Below are 22465 nucleotides of genomic sequence, written 5' to 3' on the forward strand. Positions count from 1 at the left end.
GTTATATCCTTATCTTCGGCATGTACTTCAACTTCTCTACCAAATCATGTATTACTCTTTTCTGCATACATTTTAGTGGTAATTTTAAGATTCTTATCTCTAAAAAAGCTCATATTTATTCTGTATTTGTCATTTGACTGACCTAATTTAATATTATTCTAGGTGATACAGAGTTTAAATTAAAATCAACTAGTTCTAAAAGAGCTGAAACCAAAAGTGTCCATCTTTCTATGAGAGAAAGATTTATATTTTTCACTTCCTCCTAAAAGTAGAAACGACCCTAGAGAATGGTTTTAGAGTTCTAGTGGGAATAACCATGACTTTCTAATGAATCTAGACTTCCAGTTCCAGCCCTGAGGTAACTTATATCAGGTTAACTCTCCCATCAAAAGTAATCATAAAAGCCCAACAGAATGATTTGAAGGGATTGGAGAGCAACACCTAAGGGAGAACCCAAAGGGCCTACTTGAAGCCAGCTGTAGAAAGCTGGCTTTTCCCCTACGGGTATATTCTAAATTGAGTGTGATTGAGGCCAACCCTAAAACAGTGCTCATGTAGAGCAAAGAAGACTGTGGTCAGGTCTTGGAACTGCCAAAAGGGCTGAGATGCAAGGGATGAGTATCTCAAATCAGGAAGGAATTGCAGAGGAAAAGCCCCAAAATTTATCTACAGATTTTCCTCCTGTTGTTGGCTGATTCTGTGCCAGCACATGCACGGGACAAAAATATAAAGAAACTAGAAAACAGCATTTGGAGGCTGAAGGGCAAAGGAGAAAATTTAACAGCTACTTGGTATTGGAAAAGTTGGCTTAAAGCTCAACATTCAGAAAACTAAGATCATGGCATCTGGTCCCATCACTTCATGGGAAATAGATGGGGAAACAGTGAAAACAGTGTCAGACTTTATTTTTGGGGGCTTCAAAATCACTGCAGATGGTGACTGCAGCCATGAAATTAAAAGACGCTTACTCCTTGGAAGGAAAGTTATGACCAACCTAGATAGCATATTCAAAAGCAGAGACATTGCTTTGCCCACAAAGGTCCATCTAGTCAAGGCTATGGTTTTTCCTGTGGTCATGTATGGATGTGAGAGTTGGACTGTGAAGAAAGCTGAGTGCCGAAGAATTGATGTTTTGAGCTGTGGTGTTGGAGAAGACTCTTGAGAGTCCCTTGGACTGCAAGGAAATCCACCCAGTCCATCCTAAAGGAGATCAGTCCTGGGTGTTCATTGGAAGGACTGATGCTGAGGCTGAAACTCCAATACTGTGGCCACCTTATGTGAAGAGTTGACTCATTGGAAAAGACTCTGATGCTGGGAGGGATTGGGGGCAGGAGGAGAAGGGGACGACAGAGGATGAGATGGCTGGATGGCATCACCAACTCGATTGACATGAGTTTGAGTGAACTCTGGGAGTTGGTGACGGACAGGGAGGCCTGGCATGCTGCGATTCCTGGGGTCGCGAAGAGTCGGACACGACTGAGTGACTGAACTGAACTGAACTGGTATTGGGAAGACAGGTTAATGTCTAAGGCTGCCAAGGTGGAGGGCCCTGTGAGGTTGTATGTAAAAATATGAAAAAATTTTTTTTAGAACTTAGTGTTTTGATAGTGCTTATATGCACTATGAATAAAACTTTGAGATAGAAAGTTTTTACATGGAAATGAGATTTGGTATTTATACTTGACTGTGCTATAATCCATTCACCTTGCTGATGCCTAGGTAATGTTTCTAAATGGTATGCTCTATCCTTTAAATATTATGTTAATTCATTAAAATTGTATATGATGTTCCTTCATACTTAAATTTAAAATTTCACCATAGCCAACAGAATTTCTACACGGTCTAGATTATACCCAGCTCTCTAGCCTCATCCTATATCATCATTTCTCCTTCCTGAGCTCCAGCCAAACTACACTGTTATTGTTGTTCAGCCAGGTCTTCGCGACCTCATACAGTGTAGCATGCCAGGCTCCTCTGTCCTCTATTATCTTCTGGAATTTGCTTAAATTCATGTCCATTGAATTGGTGATGCTATCTAACTATTTCAACCTCTGCCACCCACTTCTCCTTTGGCCGTAAATATGTCCCAGAATCAGGGTCTTTTCCAGTGAGTTGGCTCTTTGCATTAGGTGACCAAAATATTCAGCAAAGTCAGTTTCAGCAACAGACTTTGCATTGAATATTTAGGGTTGATTTCCAATCTAGCCACACTAACCAAGTTTTTTCCTCAGGGCCATTCCAACTGCTATTTCCTCTACTGAGAATTCTCTTCTTCCAGATCTGTTCATCACTGGCTCCTTCTCATCATTCAGTTCTCAGTTTAAATTGTGTCATTTTAGAAACTTTTTGAACATTATACATAAAGTCTTTAAACTCTTCCTCTATCGCTAGTACTCAGTATTCTATTCAACTCAGTATTTTATGTTTAATTTTCTTCATAACAATTATCATTTATTATGGGAACAGGAATGTTAGATGTTAGAGAAGAGAGAAGTCGCTTAGTCGTGTCCGACTCTTTGCGACTCCATGATCTGTAGCCTACCAGGCTCCTACATCCATGGGATTTTCCAGGCAAGAATACTGGAGTGGGTTGCCATTTCCTTCTCCAGGGGATCTTCCCAACCCAGGGACTGAACCCAGGTCTCCCGCATTGCAGACAGACGTTTTACCCTCTGAGTTCACTGTTATATCTCCCAGATAAGAATAGGTACTTTATATTTGTGAAATGAATGACTGTCCTACGTAGTTACTGTATCCATATTTCTTCTTTGATTCTCATGTCTGGCTTCAGAAAAATCTGTTAGTGGTATTTGCCTTTCATAATTTCAAAAACAGTGCAAAAATAGCACCAAAAAATTAAAGAACTTTAAGGTAGTGGTATCCTGATACCTATTTCAATGTTTTCTCCACACAGATAAATACAACATAGCATAATGAATTGCCAGTATACAAGTAGGTATAAATAAGAAAGTTTAACAACTGTATGGTACTGGCAACTACATGGTACTGAGGAAACAGAGTTAGTATTTGAAGCTGCCATGGTGAAGGGCCCTTGGTAAACACCCCAGGCTTTCAGCTGACATCCCATAGGGCCACTTCCTGGAAGTACAGGTAAAACTAGAATAGTTTTAACCCTTAACAAAGCTCAGAGCCAAGGTTATCTGCCTGTAACTCAGTCTATGTTTCAGAGGAAGATTAACCTTCTGGGAAAGAGGATAGCATCCAAAGAGTCTGTACTTTTCATTTATATAGTTTGGCTTCCAGTAAAAAATTAATAAGGCACCCTGGAAAAAAAAAAGAAGATATCCTAGAAATATATCTGCACAAATGAAGTACACACAAGATTATTCACTATAAAAGTTTTCATAATAGAAAAATCCTAGAAATGTGCCCGAGGACCACTAATAGAGGATTGATTAAAGTCTTTTTGTATAATGTAGTAGTTTTCATACACTGTCAGCAGTGGAGGCAAGACAGTGCTTTGTCATGATACTGTCCTGTGACATCAGTGGTCCCAGCACAATAAATGTGAGTTGTACTTTCAAGGTTTGAAACAACTTAGAATGCTCTCACACATTTTTGTGTGGATGAGACATTTCAATTGAAAATCGTTAATGTCTTGGAATTCTATGCATTTGTAAGTAAAAAATATAAGAAATTTGTTTATAAACTTTGGAAAGCCTACATCTTAATAGTTAAAATCTAACATACAGAGCAGTAAGTATACTTTGCTGTATTTTAAGAAAGAAGGGAAAAGAAGAATATGTATTTGGATTGCTTACTTATGCATAGAAATTTCTATGCTAACACATAAGAAGCTAATGAATGATTGTATTTGGGGCCTGTAAGGGGAAGAGAGATGAGAGTGGGGTGAAATACTTAACATATACTTTTTATATTGTTTTGATTTTTAGGACATGTGAATATTCTATTCAAAATAATTTTAAAATAGTAAGATTTTAGGTACAATAATCTATTGTGTTTGCGATAATTGCTGAGAGAGTTATTTAAAAGTTATATACTCTTTGAAAAATGTTTTGGTCTTTCCCCGATTCTGTTTCCTTTTACCTTTTCATTCATTCAGTGGAGTAGGACGAAACTGGGGCTGGGCATCTGCAGGAAGCAGCATTCTTGCTGAATTTGGCACACTACATATGGAGTTTGTCCACCTCAGCTACTTGACAGGAAACCCAATTTACTACAAAAAGGTTAGTATTCTTGCTTTCTTTTCTTTGTTATAAGAGAATCCTTTAGGTTTTATCCCAAAGATTTGATTAATGCTTAGAAAATATTTGCCTTTTAAAAAATTATATTAAAGAAATGTATCTTATATTTAGAACAGATTTGATATATTTTCTGTTATCTAAGAAGATATAATCACTAGTAAGTTTTCAAGAAATTACATTATAGTCTCTATTTAGCATTGTGCTGAAGTTCCTAGTCAGTATGGTAAAATAAGACAGAGTGAACAAAAAGGTAAAGATTGAAAAGGAGAAAGAAAACAGTAATTACTCACAGATTAAATGATTACCTAAAATATTAAGATAATCAGAGGAACCTTGCGGGTTACAACCCATAAGGTTGCAAGAGTTGGACACGACTGAGCAACTAAGACTTTCACTTTCACATTTAAATTATTAAACAAGAGCTTAATTTATATTTTGAATAAAAGATCAACATGATGTGCTGTGCTCAGTCGCTTTAGTCGTGTCCTACTCTTTGCGACTCCATGGATTGTAGCCCGCCAGGTTCCTGTGTCCATGGGATTCTCCAGGCAAGAACAGTGGAATGGGTTGCTGTTTCCTCCTCCATGGGATTGTATATCTCCCCCTAATAGCTCAGTTGGTAAAGAATCCACCTTCAATGCAGGGGACCCTGGTTCAATTCCTGGGTTGGGAAGATCCCCTGGTGAAGGGATAGGCTACCCACTCCAGTATTCTTGGGCTTCCCTTGTGGCTTAGCTGGTAAAGAATCCGCCTGAAATGTGAGAAAGCTGGGTTTGATCCCTGGGTTGAGTTGGGAAGATCCCCTAGAGAAGGGAAAGGCTATCCTCCCCAGTATTCTGGCCTGGAGAATTCCATGGACTGTATAGCCCATGAAGTCGCAGAGTCAGACATGACTGAGCACCTTTCACTTCACTTTCTTATATCACTTTCATTGGCAGGCGGTTTCTTTATCACTAGCGCCACCTGGGAAGCCAAAAGATCAATATACCTATTAAAAATCAGTAGTATTTCTCTATACCAGCTGTAGCAGGCGAAAATGTATCACTTATAAAAACATATCTTATGTGGTAGGAACAAAAGTATAAGTTTTCCACAAGTAAATCTAACAACAGATAAGCAAAGTTCAAAACTACTAAATGACATTGCTGCTGCTATTGCTGCTAAGTCGCTTCAGTTGTGGCCGACTCTTTGCGACCCCATAGGTGGCAGCCCACCAGGCTCCCCCGTCCCTGGGATTCTCCAGGCAGGAACACTGGAGTGGGTTGCCATTGCCTTCTCCAATGCAGGAAACTGAAAAGTGAAAGTGAAGTTGCTTAGTCGTGTCCGACTCTTAGCGATCCCATGGACTATAGCCTACCGGGCTCCTCCGTCCATGGGATTCTCCAGGCAAGAGTACTGGAGTGGGTTGCCATTGCCTTCTCCGAAATGACATTGAGCTGGCCCTAAGTAAATGGAGAGATGTATTATATTCATATATAGGAAAACATGCAAATTTCAGTTACCTCCAGATTTATCTGTAGCCTCAATTCAATGCCAGTCAGTTACTCGGTGTTTTTTTTTTTTTTTTAAATGAAACTTGATTAGACATTTCTAGAATTTAAACAGGAGAGAAACATTCAAAATACTTCTGAAGAAAAACATGATGGATGGGTTTGTATTACTCAGTTATCAACACTACCAATATTAGTGTTGGTGCATTGAGACAAGTAAAACTGATAAACAGAAGGCTACTGCTGCTAAGTCACTTTAGTCGTGTCTGACTCTGTGAGACCCCATAGACAGCAGCCTACCAGGCTCCCCCGTCCCTGGGATTCTCCAGGCAAGAACACTGGAGTGGGTTGCCATTTCCTTCTCCAACGCAGGAAAGTGAAAAGTGAAAGTGAAGTCGCTCAGTTGTGTCCAACTCTTAGTGACCCCATGGACTGCAGCCTACCAGGCTCCTCCGCCCATGGGATTCTCCAGGCAAGAGTACTGGAGTTGGGTGCCATCACCTTCTCCGGATAAAAAGAATAAATAGCCCTTAAACAGCCCGACATATATGTGGAAGTGTGACAGTGGTACCTTTGTAGATGATAATGATTCTAGGAGCATTAAAGACTTAAATTTAAAATACAAAATCTAGTAAAGCTGAAAATACATATACTCTATGGCCCAATAATTCCAGTCTTTGGTATGTACATTTATATCATACATATAAAATCATTGTTTGTATTAGCAGTTTATATGATAAGATTCAATACAGCAGTGAAAATAAATTAATTATGGTCACATTCATTAATCAAAAGAGTATATATAATACAATTCTTAAAAAATTCAAAAGAAGCAGAGCTGAAGAGAATATTGTTTAGGGATTCAAAAGTGATTTTAATAGAATCAAGGTAATAATGAATGTAAAATTTAAGACTGTGACCACATCTCAGAAAAAGTCAGTGATATGTGAATGTGTAATGGTAAACAGAATAGCAAACATTATGTTGTGTTGTATTTCTTAAATTGAATATGACTAGAATCTCTCTATATAGTCCTTTCTGTGTATGAAATATTTTATCAGTCAAAAGAATTTTCAGATTCTTCTGAAAGATAGCAAAAGGGAGCCAAATCACAGAATTTTCCCTTTCTTGATTAAATTAGCAATAACAAGACAAATAATAAAGACCAGCAAAAATTAATCAGTAACAATGAAAGAAGGAAAGGCTGAAACCTTATGTCATAAACGTGATAGCCATAAAAAATAGAAGATTTCTGCTGTGATATCTTAAGTCTGTCTCTTGCCCTATCCTGAATCCTTACTGGGCAGAGAAAGTCAATAAATTCCTGATATTCTCTGTTAATCTTACAAGGGAGACCAGTGCCATAGTATACAACTGCCCACAGCTCCAAATGTGTTCTCACCCTCCATCCTCCATGAGCACTTAGGCCTCAGGAAATGAGCTAGTACACTAGTATTCCAAATCTTAGTGTATCCTGGAGGGGAGATGCGCCTCCCCCTGCCCCACCCCCACCCCCCACCACATACACACAACAGGAAGGAATTTGAGGACTGTTCAGCTCCACTGTATCAATCCGAAGTTCAGGTCAGAGCTGACCCAGTTAAACATGAACGAGATGAAAGAGAAAGCATGGCAATTATGCAGACATACTGCGGGAAACAAGAGCAGGGTGGTAGAGCGCATGTAAGAGACAAAGAGCTCAGCTTGAGATTTTACAAAACCAAAAATAATACAGTAAGATAGTAGAGCTAAAAAATCAAATTGAGACCTTACATATTTCTGTAAAATAAATGAAAAATAACAAGTAACCTGTACATAGTTGAAAACTGAATCATTGGCATGAAATAAAGGCCAAAAGATAATCATTGTGAAAATAAGGAAAAACATAAAGAGACTTTTTAAAAAGATAAGTTTGTAAAACAGAGATAATCTAGCATATGATATTTCTTAAGTGGAGAAATCCTAACCTCACGCATAGAGATCACCTGAAAACAACAAAAGGAGAAATGAAACTATTAACTTGTTTTTAACAAAATTGAGATACTTAATATATCATGTCACAGAATAGGAAGAAAGGTTGGCATAAGCAATCAAGGTCAGAGCGCGGTTTGCGTAGCTGAGGAGAGGATATTGGTGGCTGTAGCTTTCAAAAATAAAAGCTCATAGAAAAGTTCTTTAAAGTAAGTGATACATCTTGAGGTACAAAACCAAATCCTCATTAGCAGCCGTGGGAACAGACTACAGACTGATGTAGACTCTTGTTTGGACCCCACTAAATATGATGTGTTGAGAACCTGGAAAAACAATTCAGTTAAGGATCTCACTGACAAGCTGTATTTGTACTTGTATACTTTAGTGACAGAAGAGTAATGAATGACAGTGATTCTCTAGTGCTGCATTGCTGGTTTCAGTTGCCTGATGAGAAGCAAAGGCTTAAGAAACCACATTCACATCTGGACTTTACTTATCCTTTTATGTCAAAACTCTTGTGAATTGCTGGTTCAAGAAAAATAGTAATAAGTCATCAAAAAAGAACACATATAGAATTTATACAAAAATATTACCAAAAAAAAAGGGAAGGAATGTGAAAAATAAATGATGGTCAAAAGATATTTATCAGAAAACAACAATTGAAGACCTGACCAAGCATCACCATGAGAGAGAAGATAATGAGGCTCTCATTTATGTGAAACCAGAATATAAACAGAGATACAGGTGCGCAGAGATAATAAGATGCCATATCAGTAATAGAGTGTAATAAAAAATTAAGTTATAGTCAAAATGAAGGACAAAATGGAAGCAATACAAAGAACGCCTTCAAAACATAGTGAGAGACTTGGAAGGCAAAATGGAGACAAGCTAGTGAACATGGAAATTAAAAGATAGGTAAAAAGGTTTGCAAAGGAAATGATAGATGTGGAAAAGAAGCAGAGGGGATTCAATGTATGCATAATTTTCAGAAGGCGAGAGAACTGACTAAACCTGGTTCATGGAATTATTCAGATTGAGATTGTTGTACCTAGATTTGGTCTCAAAGATGTAAGAACACAAGTAATAAGCATCCCTGAGCCAATTCCTAAAACTCCGTGATGACAGAATCCAGTTGAATAAAAGATTGGAAACTGTGAGTTAAAGGGTTGGTGCTATGCTCAAGTCCAGAAAATAGTGAAGTGTATATATAAGGCCCTGTGAATAAAAAAATGTTTCCTCAAGTCATTTATGCCAACTAGGTTATCATTCAGATGTGATGATAACATTCTGAAACAAGAATACAAGAAAGAACACGTTTGTGCTTAAAAAAAATTTTTTTTTAAGCACTTAAAAAATCCACCATCCAATCTAGAGATGAATCAAAATAAAGTCCCTGGAAAAGTCTCCAGCTTCTTAATGTATTTCGTGATTTTCTCCCCTTAACTTAAGGAATATCTTTTAGGAATTGAAGTTTAGGAATTCTGGGAATTTAAGGATGTCTATTATGGGATCAATATTTAAAGTTCAGCAATTTAGTTTTACTTTTTCATCTATTAACTTCAGAGTGGTTCATACTTTTTATTACAAATGTTCTATTATGATTATATTTTTATGAAATTGTTTCTGTTCTTAACATTTAGTTATGTACATATTGAATATGTCTAGAATAATGTTTACCAGTGGTGTTTCTGATGACTATTTCTGGAGAGTAGAATGTTGAAATTTAAATTGGTTTCTATGCCTTTTTCTTTGTGCTTTATTGTTGCTTATTTATTATTTTTAAATAATGCTCATATTCTATCTTATAAAAATAATGAGTCATTTAAAAAAGAGAAGCCTTATTGTCTATCTCACACACACACAGTAGGGGGGTAGGAATGTAGGTTCTGAGTGAGAGAAAAAAAACAAAGCCCAGATTAATATAAAACTTTAGTGATTTTTTTTCATGATTGCATTCTTTATTTTGCTTAGGTCATGCACATTCGGAAACTGCTTCAGAAAATGGATCGTCCAAATGGTCTTTATCCAAATTATTTGAACCCAAGAACAGGTCGCTGGGGTCAATGTAAGTATTTCTATTACCACTGATGCTCTGTTGAAATATAGTCTGAAAACTTGTGCTTGACATAGTGATAAGTACACTACATGTAGTATTAGAAACTCCAGATTGTATATAACCCTCTGATCTGCTAGTCCTGTAACCTGTGGCAAGTTTCTCGTGTCTTGTAGTTTCAGTTTTTATACGTTTAAAATGGAGATATTAATAACCCATCTCACAAGAGTATTTTATTTCACGTATGTGTAAGTACTTAGCTAAAATATAGTGTGGCATTTGCAAAGGGTTATACTTTGAAGCCCTTGTTTGTGAACTATATCTTGGTATAAATAAGAGCATTGCTTGAGATAAGTATTTAGTCAAGTAATATGAAGAAGAGTTGTGTGTGTTAAATGACTGGAAGATAGTGTGCTTGCTCTTAGATAAGCTACATCTGATCATTCATTTTAAAAGGTAACAGTGACAGACTTTATTTTCTTGGGCTCCAAAATCACTGCAGATGGTGACTAAAGCCGTGAAATTACAAGACACTTGCTCCTTGAAAGAAAAGCAAGCATCTATGACAAACCTAGACAATATATTACAAAGCAGAGACATTTCTTTGCCAACAAAGGTCCATGTATTCAAAGCTATGGTTTTTCTGGTAGTCCTGTATGGATGTGTGACATGGGCCATAAAGAAGGCTGAGTGCCAAAGAATTGATGGTTTTGAACATCAAAAGCATCAGTTAAAGTGTTAAAGAAGACTCTTGAGAGTCCCTTGGACTGCAAGATCAAATCAGTCTATCCTAAAGGAAATCAGTACTGGATATTTATTGGAAGGACTGATCCTGAAACTGAAGCTCCAATACTTTGGCCACCTGATGCAATAAGTCAACTCATTAGAAAAGACCCTGATACTGGAAAGATTGAAAGCAGGAGGAGAAGGGGGCGACAAAGGATGCGATGGTGGGATAGCATCACCGACTCATTGGACATGAGTTTGAGCAAGCTCTGGGAAATGGTGAAGGACAGGGCAGCCTGGCGCGCTACAGTCCATGGGGTCACAAAGAGTCGGACATGACTGAGTGAACAACAGCATCACTGTCTGTTATTTACCAGACTTTTGGATGAGACTGGAGATTGGGAAAGAATATATAGGATTTTGAATTCAGGCAACTCTCGGGCTAGCAGGCAGGGTTTATATAATGAAATAAACGTTGTAGTAAAGGAAATGTACCAGTTGTTAGGTGAGACTGTGGTAGAAGTGATTTCCTCTGTTTCAGGAGACTGTGTTTTGTTTGTGAAGGGGGTGATGATATCTCATTAGAGTTTTAGAACTGATCTTTGAAGGAACTGATTTTTTAGAAACATTAAATAAAGTTTTCATGAAAAACATGAAACTGAAAAACATGAAACTAATCTCTTGTAGTTAGTTAATGAAAGAGCAAAACACAAATGGACAGAATACAGATGTTCCTATTTAATCCTAAGAGTGGTGCTAACGAAGATAAGTGACACATAGAGACAGTGCACTTCTGTGCTGCTTTAGTAGAATGTACAAAAGACTATGTTTAGTACCATGTTCGTAGCATCTCCGTAGTTTGGTCATCAGAGACCTTTGTTGCTGTCTTTCCACTTTACTGTGTCCCTAAGCAAATCAGTGAAGCTTTTAAACAGAAGATACTGTTCTTTTTCTATTAAATTAATAAACAGAATGGACATATCCCAATATATCCAGTGCTTCAGAAAATACGAAAATTTGTATGACCTTTGAAGCAGTGACTCATTTCTAGACATTTATTCCAAAAAATTTTCAGACCTCTGTGTGTGTGTGTGTGTGTGTATACAGACACACACACACACACACATATATATAAAATAGGGATAATTTGGAAACATTCTAAAGGACTCCTTTTCAATGGAACGAACTTTCTGTGATGAAGAAAATGTTCTATTTAATTAGCTATTTGTGACTAAAGCCTACCACATTGGACAGTGCAGTTTTTAAACTTCTTGTGAAAGAGGTTTGGTTAAGTTATAGTCCCTCCAGGTGTGATATACTATATAGACATTAAAAGTTATGTTATTAGAATGCTTGACATAGAATATGAAGTACCTAGAAAGATATTTGGGAGAAGGAAATGGCAGCCCACTCCAGTATTCTTGCCTGGAGAATCCCGTGGACAGGGGAGCCTAGTGGGCTGCCGTCTTTGGGGTTGCACGGAGTTGGACACGACTGAAGCGACTTAGCATGCATGCATGCATGCATTGGAGAAGGAACCAGCAACCCACTCCAATATTCTTGCACGGAGAATCCCGGGGACAGGGGAGCCTGGTGGGCTGCGATCTATGGGGTCGCACAGAGTCAGACACGACTGAAGCGACTTAGCAGCAGCAGCAGCAGCAGAAAGATATTTAGGAAAAGAGAGAAAACAAACACCACAAAAATAGGAACCAGAGTGTTCCCTGTGTTTTTTTCCTGAATGTTTGTTTTTATTTTCTAATTTTGTTTACCTCTGTTAACCTAATCTGATAATGGATATATGTTACTTTTGAAGTAAAAGCATTTTTAAATAAGATGCTCTCTTGTACACAAAAATCTTAGAATACTGAAAAATAAAACACTGTTTGAGAATTGCCAGCCTTTCAAATGACCAACAGTATCTCATTGATGGCATCTTAATTAAAATTATAACTCTTTCTCTTCATCAAATGGTATTGTGAAAATTGGATAGCCACATGACAAAGAATGAAGTTGGGCCCTTACCTTATACCAGATTCAAAAATTAAGTCAAAATGCATCAAAGACCCTAAATTTAAGAACCAAAACTTTAAAACTTTTAGAAAGACACATCTTCATGACCTTGGATTTGGCAGTGACTTCTTCAACAGTACAGGCAACAATAGAAGAAATAAATTGGATTTCATTAAAGTTAGAAACATTTGTGCATCAAAGGATATTGTTATGAGATTGAAAGACAACCCACAGAATGAGAGTTTATTTGTAAATAAGTAATACTTGCAAACCATATATCTGATAAGGGTTTAATATCCAGAATGTATAAAGAACTTCTCAAACTCATGTTCAAACTCAACAGCAAAAAGACAAACACTCAATTAAAAAGTGGATAAAGAACTTGAATAAAGTTTTCTCCAAAGAAGATATTCAAATGGAAAATAAACACATGAAAAAAATGCTCAACATCATTATTCATTAGGAAAATGCAAATCAAAGCATAATGAGATATCACTTCACACCTGCTAGGAAGATTGTAATCAAAAGGACAGATAATAAGTGTTGGTGAGGATGTGGAAAAATTGGGACCCTCTCATGCTACTAGTGGGAATGTAAAATGGTGTAGCCACTGTGAAAAACAGTTTGGTGGTTTCACAGAAAGTTAAGCATAAAATTCCATATGATTGAGCAATTCAACTGCTAGATAGATACCCAAAAGATTTGAAAGCAAAGACACAGAGATATTTGCATGCCAGTGTTTACAGCAACATTATTCACAATACCGGTGGAAACAGGAAAGTATCCTTCAAATGGATAAATAAAATGTGGTATATACATACAATGGTATGTTTTTTAACTGTAAAAAAGAATGAAGTTCTTATACATGCTACAACATAGATGAACCTTGAAAATATTAATCTAAAATGAAAGCCAGTTGCAAAATGACAAATATTATATAATTCCAATTATATCAAATAGCTAGAGTAGTCAAATTTAGAGAGACAGGAAGTGTATTGGGGGTTGTCAGGGGCTTGGTTGAGAGGAGAATGGAGTTATTGCTTAATAGGTGTAGCATTTCTGTTTGGGATGATGACAAAGTTTTGGAAATAATGACAATGTTTGTACCACATTGTGAATGTAATTAATGCTACTGAATAGTACACTTAAAAAATGGTAAAAATGGCAACATTCATGTTATATGCATATATTTACCATAGTAAAAATTGCAGTAAAAAACATTTCTTTTAGTTATACTTGCTTTTTTCCCACAAAACGAATCCAGATTACTTCTTTAGAATTTCTTCACCCACAGCAGTTATTAATTTTGAGAATGTTATAAAAAGAACCATTCACTGGTTGTTTTGGCAAGAGGTCTTTACAATTTTAGGGGAGCTACCCTGATATCCCTTTAGCAGCTGCAGTCCTTATTAAATTGTCCAGTTTGTTCCTTTTAGTATTTCTGTATATTTCATATCAGCTTCTGAAAAGTATATCAAATTCTATTATTATCTTTGAGCAGTAGGCATCTGTCATAACTATAAATAGTCTGCAAAACAAACAGTGAACTGAACTGAAATTTAACAATTCAGCTTTGGCTAACTGTATTATAATTAGAGTAATGATAATGTCTGTGACATGCACACAGCAATCACAGAAGAATTATGGTAATTACCTCCAGGAAAAGTACTTAGCAACAGATATAAAAGAATGTAGTAAGCAACCTAGATTTAAAGGCACATCATTAATATCTTTTTTTTTTTTGCTTCATTTTTTCACTAGTTTTCTATGTACAGTGCTTAACCTATGCCATTTAATGACTTAAGTGAAGAAGATATAGGAAACTTATCATTACTGATTCATTAAATTTCATACTACTGATTTAAAATATGAAAAAAGTAAGAATGGGTATAATACTTGGAGTTGAAAGACTAATCCAGGTTTTTCTGCCTAATAATTTAGATAAGTTAATTAACCTCATGCCTTTGTTCCTTCATCTGTTATTTGTACTTATTTTATTAAGACAGTTATGTGAATCATATTTATGAGATAATGAATATATTTAAAAAATAAAAAAATAAATAAAAAATACTTCATAAACTATAAAGCATATGATACAGATCTGTTTATTCTAGAATTTCCTATAAGAACACTTCAAGAATTAGCTTCTTAGAACCTCATTAACTTTATGTTAAGACAGAAAATGTAACCATTGGTAATTTAAAACAGATCATGGAGTGACATGGTACATCAAATTTGACACCAAGGCGGGCATGGGTTAGTGGTTCAAATAAAGTCAGACTACTGGGTGATAAATTCCATAGTTAACTAAGGATCTCAGGCTTCTGCTGTGAATTTATTTATTGAATATATAAACATCTACTGAAATGACATTCTAGAAGAGCTGATAAGAACCTGTTAGGCAGGACTGGGACTGCATCCTATAACCTAAGTAACCTGTAACTAAATCTGTAAACCCTGGCAATAATTCACATATCTAAAAATCATTGCCTCTAAATTGTGATGACAAGACATATACCTTTCCAAGGTTTTTCTCATTAATTCATCTACTTTAATTTTTTATGTTTTCTTCTCCTGATCATTTGTTAATCCTTAGATCTACAATATATTGAGAAATATATGTGTGAGGCAAAAGTGCAAAATTTTAAAATGCCCTACATATTATTTTAATTACTTTTGTAATTGTTATGTTCCAAAGGACCATTTGTGTCCTTTGATCATGTCTTACATGCTGTCTGGGTGAACTCCATGATGGCTTAGATACATTTTTATAAATCCCAATTTTATAACTCCCAAAGGTATACTGCTAACTTATCTCTGGATTTCCATGTTTGTTATACCCATTTAGATATCCATTTAGTCCCTCAGATTTATCATGCCCAAGATTCAGACTCCTTCCACTTTAAGTCATTTCCCCCTCTAGTATTCCCAATTTCAGGGAAGAGGGCCACTGTTCATTCAGTCATTTGCCCCAGCAAGAAATCTAGAGTTCATCCATGACTTCTCTTTCTTCATCCTTTCAGTAAATACCTGATAGATAACAAACCAAAAGATTATGGTAGAGTCAGAAAAGATTAGATTATTTTAAGGTGTTAATAATAAGAGGTAGTTTCAGTTGACAGGTAGAAGTTAAAGATAAACCAAGAGAGAGATTCCTGAAAAGGAAACAGAAATGGTTAGTGTTCAGAGCTAGGTAGAGTGCATAGAGTAGAGAAGGAACATTTTTTCCTCTTTAACAGGCAAAAGAAACAGATAAATTAGTAGATGGGGGTACAGATAGTTGAAAGATGCATTTTTGGGGTTAGTGATCTGTAGTTTTTCTATGAATTTGAACTTTTGTTTGTCTGCTGAGATTAAGGAAGAGGTAGAGCTGTGGAGGTCTTTTTTATTATTATTCTTTATTTAGTTTCCCATGTTGCAGCACACAGATCTTCATTGCAGAGCACGGACTCTCAAGTTGTGGCACGTGAGCTCTAGAACACACAGGCTCAGTAGTTGCAGCATGCGGGCCTAGTTGCTCCGTGGCACGGGGATCTTAGTTCCACAACCAGGGATCAAATGCACATCCCCTGCATTGCAAAACAGATTCTTAACCACTAGACTGCCAGGGAAGTCCCTTAGAGGTCTTTTGAAAAAGAGATTTAAAATCCCTGCTTTAGGGAATGGGAAAGATCACAAATCAAGGGGTCGTAGAAAACTTGACAAGCAATGCAGAGGTTCTCATTGATGGTGAAAGTAGACTCTCAGTTCAGTTCAGTCGCTCAGTCATGTCCAACTCTCTGCAACCCCATGAATCGCAGCACGCCAGGCCTCCCTGTCCATCACCAACTCCTGGAGTTCACTCAGACTCACGTCTATCGAGTCAGTGATGCCACCCAGCCATCTCATCCTCTGTCGTCCCCTTCTCCTGCCCCCAATCCCTCCCAGCATCAGAGTCTTTTCCAGTGAGTCAACTCTTCACATGAGGTGACCAAAGTACTGAAGTTTCAGCTTTAGCATCATTCCTTCCAAAGAAATCCCAGGGCTGATCTCCTTCAGAATGGACTGGTTGGATCTCCTTGCAGTCCAAGGGACTCTCAAGAGTCTTCTCCAACACCACAGTTCAAAAGCATCAATTCTTCAGTGCTCAGCTTTCTTCACAGTCCAATTCTCATATCCATACATGACCACTGGAAAAACCATAGCCTTGACTAGACAGACCTTTGCTGGCAAAGTAACGTCTCTGCTTTTGAATATGCTATCTAGGTTGGTCATAACTTTCCTTCCAAAGAGTAAGCGTCTTTTAATTTCATGGCTGCAGTCACCATCTGCAGTGATTTTGGAGCCCCCAAAAATAAAGTCTGACACTGTTTCCCCATCTATTTGCCATGAAGTGATGCGACCAGATGCCATGATCTTCGTTTTCTGAATGTTGAGCTTTAAGCCAATTTTTTCACTCTCCTCTTTCACTTTCACCAAGAGGCTTTTTAGTTCCTCTTCACTTTCTGCCATAAGGGTGGTGTTATCTGCATATCTGAGATTATTGATATTTCTTCTGGCAATCTTGATCCCAGCTTGTGCTTCTTCCAGCCCAGCGTTTCTCATGATGCACTCTGGATATAAGTTAAATAAGCAAGGTGACAGTATACAGCCTTGACGTACTCCTTTTCCTATTAGGAACCAGTCTGTTGTTCCATGTCCAGTTCTAACTGTTGCTTCCTGACCTGCATATAGGTTTCTCAAGGGGCAGGTCAGGTGGTCTGGTATTCCCGACTCTCAGGTCAGCTGATATTTTACTGGCTGGGTGCAATAGGTGAACAGTGAAATAAAGATCACCTGTTGCTTCCTTTCCTATCCAGCCTAGACTGCGTAGTATCTGAACCAATGTGAGAATACCTTTAGTCTTCTGTGTTATCTGTCCTACAAATCCAATGCTTGTATCAACTCAGCCATGTACCTTTTCCATTCATCTATAGTCAGCTGAGCATTGCTCATGAAAATCATCAATAATAAAGGTTAAAGTCACTACAAATTTATAACAAAACTGGGCCCTAGTGGCTCGGACAGTAAATCTACCTGCAATGCAGGAGACCTGGGTTCAATCCCTGGGTCAGGAAGAGCCCCTGGAAAAGGAAATGGCAACCCACTCCAGTATTCTTGCCTGGAAAATCCCATGTACAGAGGAACCTGGCAGGCTTGCAAAGAGTCAGACACAACTCAACGACTAAGATGACTACAAATTTATAATTTCCAGTTCTAACTGGATCACCAGTACCCCTGACAGCTCTAACTTTGATCAGTTTACTTTCTTTTTCTTTACTCTCCTTAAATCTTCTGTATAAAACTCCTATCCATCCTCATCTGTCTTTTCACCATTTCTTTTTAATTTCCTGCACAATTTTAGTATTTACGTATGTCTTTAGTAAAAAGTATTTATATAGATTAAGAAGATAGAACTAAAAAAAATTGCAGAGTGAGTCTCAGTTTATTTTAAAAGGTGAATTAAAACGAGTTAAGTTTGTTGATATTACTGATCGATTTGGACTGATTCCAAATATCCTTTTTATTTTGTTTACTTGCTTTTGTAAAAACAGTTTTACTAAGGTAAAATTGACATACAATAAGCTGTATGTATTTGAAGTATACAGTTCAATAAGCTTTAAAATAAGTATAAACTTAAGAAAACTATCACTACCATCAAAATAATGAACATATGTTCACCCCAAAAGACTTCCTCATAATGCCTTTATGATTTTTTTTCCTTACTCCCCTTCTCGCTCCTTTCTCAAGCAACCAGTGATCTGCTTTCTATCATTATAGATAGGTTTGTATTTTTTAGAATCTTCTATAAATGCAGTCCTTTATATGTACTTTCATTTTTTCTGGCTCCTTTAACTCAGCATAATTATTTTGAGCTTCATCCATGTTGTGTGTATTAGTAGTTCTGAATATAATCCCACTTTGTGGAATACCACAATTTGTTTATCCATTCACCTGTTGATGGACGTTTGGGTTATTTTCACTTTGGGGCTGTTACAAAAAAGTGCTGTGAACACACAAGCCTTCTAGTGGATGTATGTCCTTTTTTTCTCATGAGTAAAAATCCAAGAGTGGAATATTTGTATTTTATGGTAGGTATATATGTTGATCTTTTAAAGAAACTGCCAAATCGTTTTCCAAGGTGGATGTACCATTTTACATTCCTATCAGTGGTGTTCTTCCACGTACTCATCAATAATTGAAAAAGACTACTAACCATGTAAAATATCACATCCAGCAGAAAAAGATTTCCTAGAAAATTGGGTTCAGATGTAGAGAAGAGTGATTATGGTACCGTCCTACTGGATTAAATTTGAAGTATGTTGGCAATAGGGCTGTCAATATAATGTTCAAATTATTGCTATGTAATATAGTCATTGTAATTAAAAAATATTATTTTTTGTCCTCTATCTTCTCTTTTTTCCACCTCCATCCTTATTCTGTTGCAGATCATACATCAGTTGGCGGGCTAGGAGACAGTTTTTATGAGTACTTACTAAAAGCATGGTTGATGTCAGATAAAACAGACCATGAAGCCAGAAAAATGTATGATGATGCTGTTGAGGTAATTATTATCGGAACATTTACCTGCTTAACATCTCAAATATATTATGTATTTGATAGAAATTGATGAACATCCTGTACATATATTATTATTTACATTCACTTAGAGTTTGTTAGTATTTCAATATAATAGTCATAAATTGTTTTCCTTTATTGTAACACTTTAATTGTTGAAGAATTTAGTGTAGCATATTTATGTATGAAAATTTATTTCAGTTATTTGTAGCTATTTTCTGCAGAGCCTGGAAAAACTTATGACTTAACATACTTTTCCATAAACATTTCTATTTTCAAATGACCAATTAAACCTACACATTGAGAGCCTTATAGGTATGTAAGGACAAAACACTTTTATAGTATTTTTTACATTTTATAGTGTTTGCACTGTTCTGATTCCTTTCACATATGTGAAGTCATTTAATCTTCTCTACCGTTTTACTCGTGAGACCTCAAGGTGCAGAGAAGTAAAGCTTGCATAGCTTAGTTAGTAATGGAACCCATATCTGAACAGTCTAGGTCCAGAGCCTGTACTCTTAACCCCTCTTCTATATTGTTTTATATTTATGTAACCTTGTGCTACAGTGTTGTGGCAATTTAAAATTGGGACAGATTTCATTCTTGGAAACACTTATATGTGGTATTTCCAAGTGTTAGTCACTTTGTAAATTATTTGCTTCTGATCTAGTATAAACCCATATTCCTTTAATAATTTAATCACTTTTAAAAGTTGTATATTTTATACACAGCAACACCATTCTGACTGTAGTCAATGACCCATACTTAGAGTTATAGTTCTTTTGTCTTTAAGTTAAACCAAGGATCTTATTAACCATATATATCCTCACTTTTTAAGGAACTAATCTCTGTAGTTTTATAAAAACACACAGGAATTGAACTGATATGTTGCATTGTACTGGTTTGCCTACCATAGGTATAAATGTTTCTTGAAGGAGTGTGTTGACTAAGAAAATGAACTAAACTATAATCGGGAATCTGTACTTTAGTAGGTGACTTCTAAAATTTTTTATGAAGACTTACATTTTGAAAAGTTGAAGAATTTTATTCTGTTATTAAACTTTAAACCTGGAAATTTTTATGATGCAGGAAAAGTTAATGTCTAGGAAGAATGTAGTATTTTTAGTATCACAGTGTTGAAAATAGCCACCTGTATCAGTCCCACTGGATTGTGGCTTCTTTGAAGACAGACATTTATTATTGTCTTGCATGACCTGAAACAATAGGTATTCAGTAAGTACTTGATAAATGAGTGTATTTAATATTTTTATTTTTGATAAAGTGTGACATATCGTATATTGTGTAATCATTTTTTCTTCATAGTTTGCTGCTTTCTTGTAATAATTTAAACCTGAAAACATTTTCTCTTTTATTTTTAATAATTTTTCCTACAGGGAAAAGAACATTTGTCATTGTTTTAAAATTATATATATTAATACTTTTAAAAGCATGATGCCTGTTTTGAAAGTTAATCTCATAAATTAAAATTTATTTTCCATGAATCATCTGTTATATGAGTTATGTGTCCTAATTTTCTTTCTATATTTGTTTTCTGTATCCTGTTTTTATTAGTCCTTAGTTTGAAAATTGGCACCTATGAAATAACCAGTTAGCTAACTTTCATTTTGAGACATGTATGCAGTTTTTGCAATGTTAATTATCTTTGATAACAGAATTATGTTAGAAGATAGAGTATATACAGATAGTAAAATTAATGACATGTTGTATGCATGGAGGAGATAGGAATGATTATGAATTTTAAGATTCATTCTAATTTAAGATAAGTCATTTGTAAATTTGTCTTTCTAAACTAGTGTATTTAAATTATTCCATCCTCATTTGGCCTTCCTCTACACTTACAAGTATCCATATCCCTGGTTCTTATATCTTAGCTTTCTTTTTAAAAATTGTGTATTATAGATTTTATATTCTGATCAAGTTTATATTTAGTCTTTATTTGAAATAGCAAAAACTATACCTTTTATTCAGTCCTTTTGGAGCATTACTTTCTTGCTCAGACTTGTTCAAAAAATGTCAAACTTCTGAATGGCAGTTACTTTTAAATTGAACTCTTAGGCTTTTGTCACATTTTTAGAGAAAAGGGAGCTGTGCAAGAAATTTTAGGAGTCTGTAAGAGAATTGTTGGTAAAAAGTCCTGTCTTTACCCACCTTCTACTTTAATCCCAGTAGGCCAATGGGGATATGTTTAGATATCTTTTACTCATAACATAGTAAGATTTATATTACTATAAATAGTAATTAACTATAAATTACTATAAATATATTTATATTACTATAAATCTAATATACTATGTTACTGTGATGAGCAGAAATAAAGTGATACAAATATCACACAAAGATTTAGAATCTAAACTATGGATATTGTCCTTTAGGCATTTATTGGGTGCCATAAATACACACACACACACACACACACACACACACACACACACACACACACACACACACACACACACACACACACACACACACACACACACACACACACACACACACACACAGGCTTCACTCGTAGCTAAGTTGGTAAAGAATCCGCCTGCAATGCAGGAGACTCCAATTCGATTCCTGGGTTGGCAAGATCCACTGGAGAAAGGGATAGGCTATCCACTCCAGTATTCTGGCCTGGAGAATTCCATGGACTGTATAGTCCATGGGCTCGCAAAGAGTCAGGTACAACTGAGCGACTTTCACTTTCACTTTATATATGGAAAACATGCTGGATACCGTGAGGTCCAGAAAGATTAAAAAAACATTGTCCTTGTGTTTAAAAGGAAATAATCTTCATTATAAAAACTAATTTTTCATTTGTGCTTGAGTATTACAGTTAAGGACTTCCCTGATGGCTCAGATGGTAAAGTGTCTGTCTACAATGCGGGAGACCCGGGTTCGATCCCTGGGTTGGGAAGATCCCCTGGAGAAGGAAATGGCAATCCACTCCAGGACTATTGCCTGGAAAATCCCATGGATAGAGGAGCCTGGTAGGCTACAGTCCATGGGGTCGCAAAGAGTCAGACACGACTGAGCAAAGCAACAGTAAATGCTTATTATCATTATGATTATCAGCTACCCCTCTTTGCTCTAATAGGCTTAATAAAATTATCAAAGAGTACTGTTTATTTATAAAATGACTTATTAAACAATCGTTGAAGGCATCCTGCAGGGCTTGTGGAGTATAAGATGATAAATAAGGCATAGTCCTTATGTTTCTGTAAAACAAACATTGTGACAAGGAATATAGAAAAAACATTTGAAAGCTGATCGTTATTGAGCTTGTCAGAGAACAGCCCATAATATGAGTTGAGTCTTAGTATCTTTTATTATCAGAAAAGTATAATATTTAATCATGTATAATAATTTCTACTAAAGAG

At 36.1% G+C, this 22465-nt stretch overlaps 1 protein-coding gene across 5 annotated transcripts in view; it reads left to right on the top strand.

The window, feature by feature from the left end:
• MAN1A2 (mannosidase alpha class 1A member 2) overlaps nucleotides 1-22465 on the top strand; it is a 150494-nt gene that overhangs the window by 87677 nt on the left and 40352 nt on the right. For all 5 annotated transcript variants that reach the window (XR_015160800.1, XM_086392093.1, XM_086392095.1 and 2 more), the window contains 3 exons: nucleotides 4085-4208; nucleotides 9659-9752; nucleotides 18947-19062. Coding sequence is in view for 4 of the 5 variants with exons in the window: in XM_086392093.1 (XP_086248219.1) it covers nucleotides 4085-4208; nucleotides 9659-9752; nucleotides 18947-19062 (334 nt within the window). In the remaining variant the exon portion in view is untranslated. The remainder of the gene's footprint in view (nucleotides 1-4084; nucleotides 4209-9658; nucleotides 9753-18946; nucleotides 19063-22465) is intronic.

The sequence above is a fragment of the Bos grunniens genome, chromosome 3 (assembly GCF_055505025.1).
Source record: "Bos grunniens cultivar Pamir isolate PY7600 chromosome 3, Bosgru_T2T1.0, whole genome shotgun sequence".
In the NCBI taxonomy this organism is placed as follows: Eukaryota; Metazoa; Chordata; class Mammalia; order Artiodactyla; family Bovidae; genus Bos; species Bos grunniens.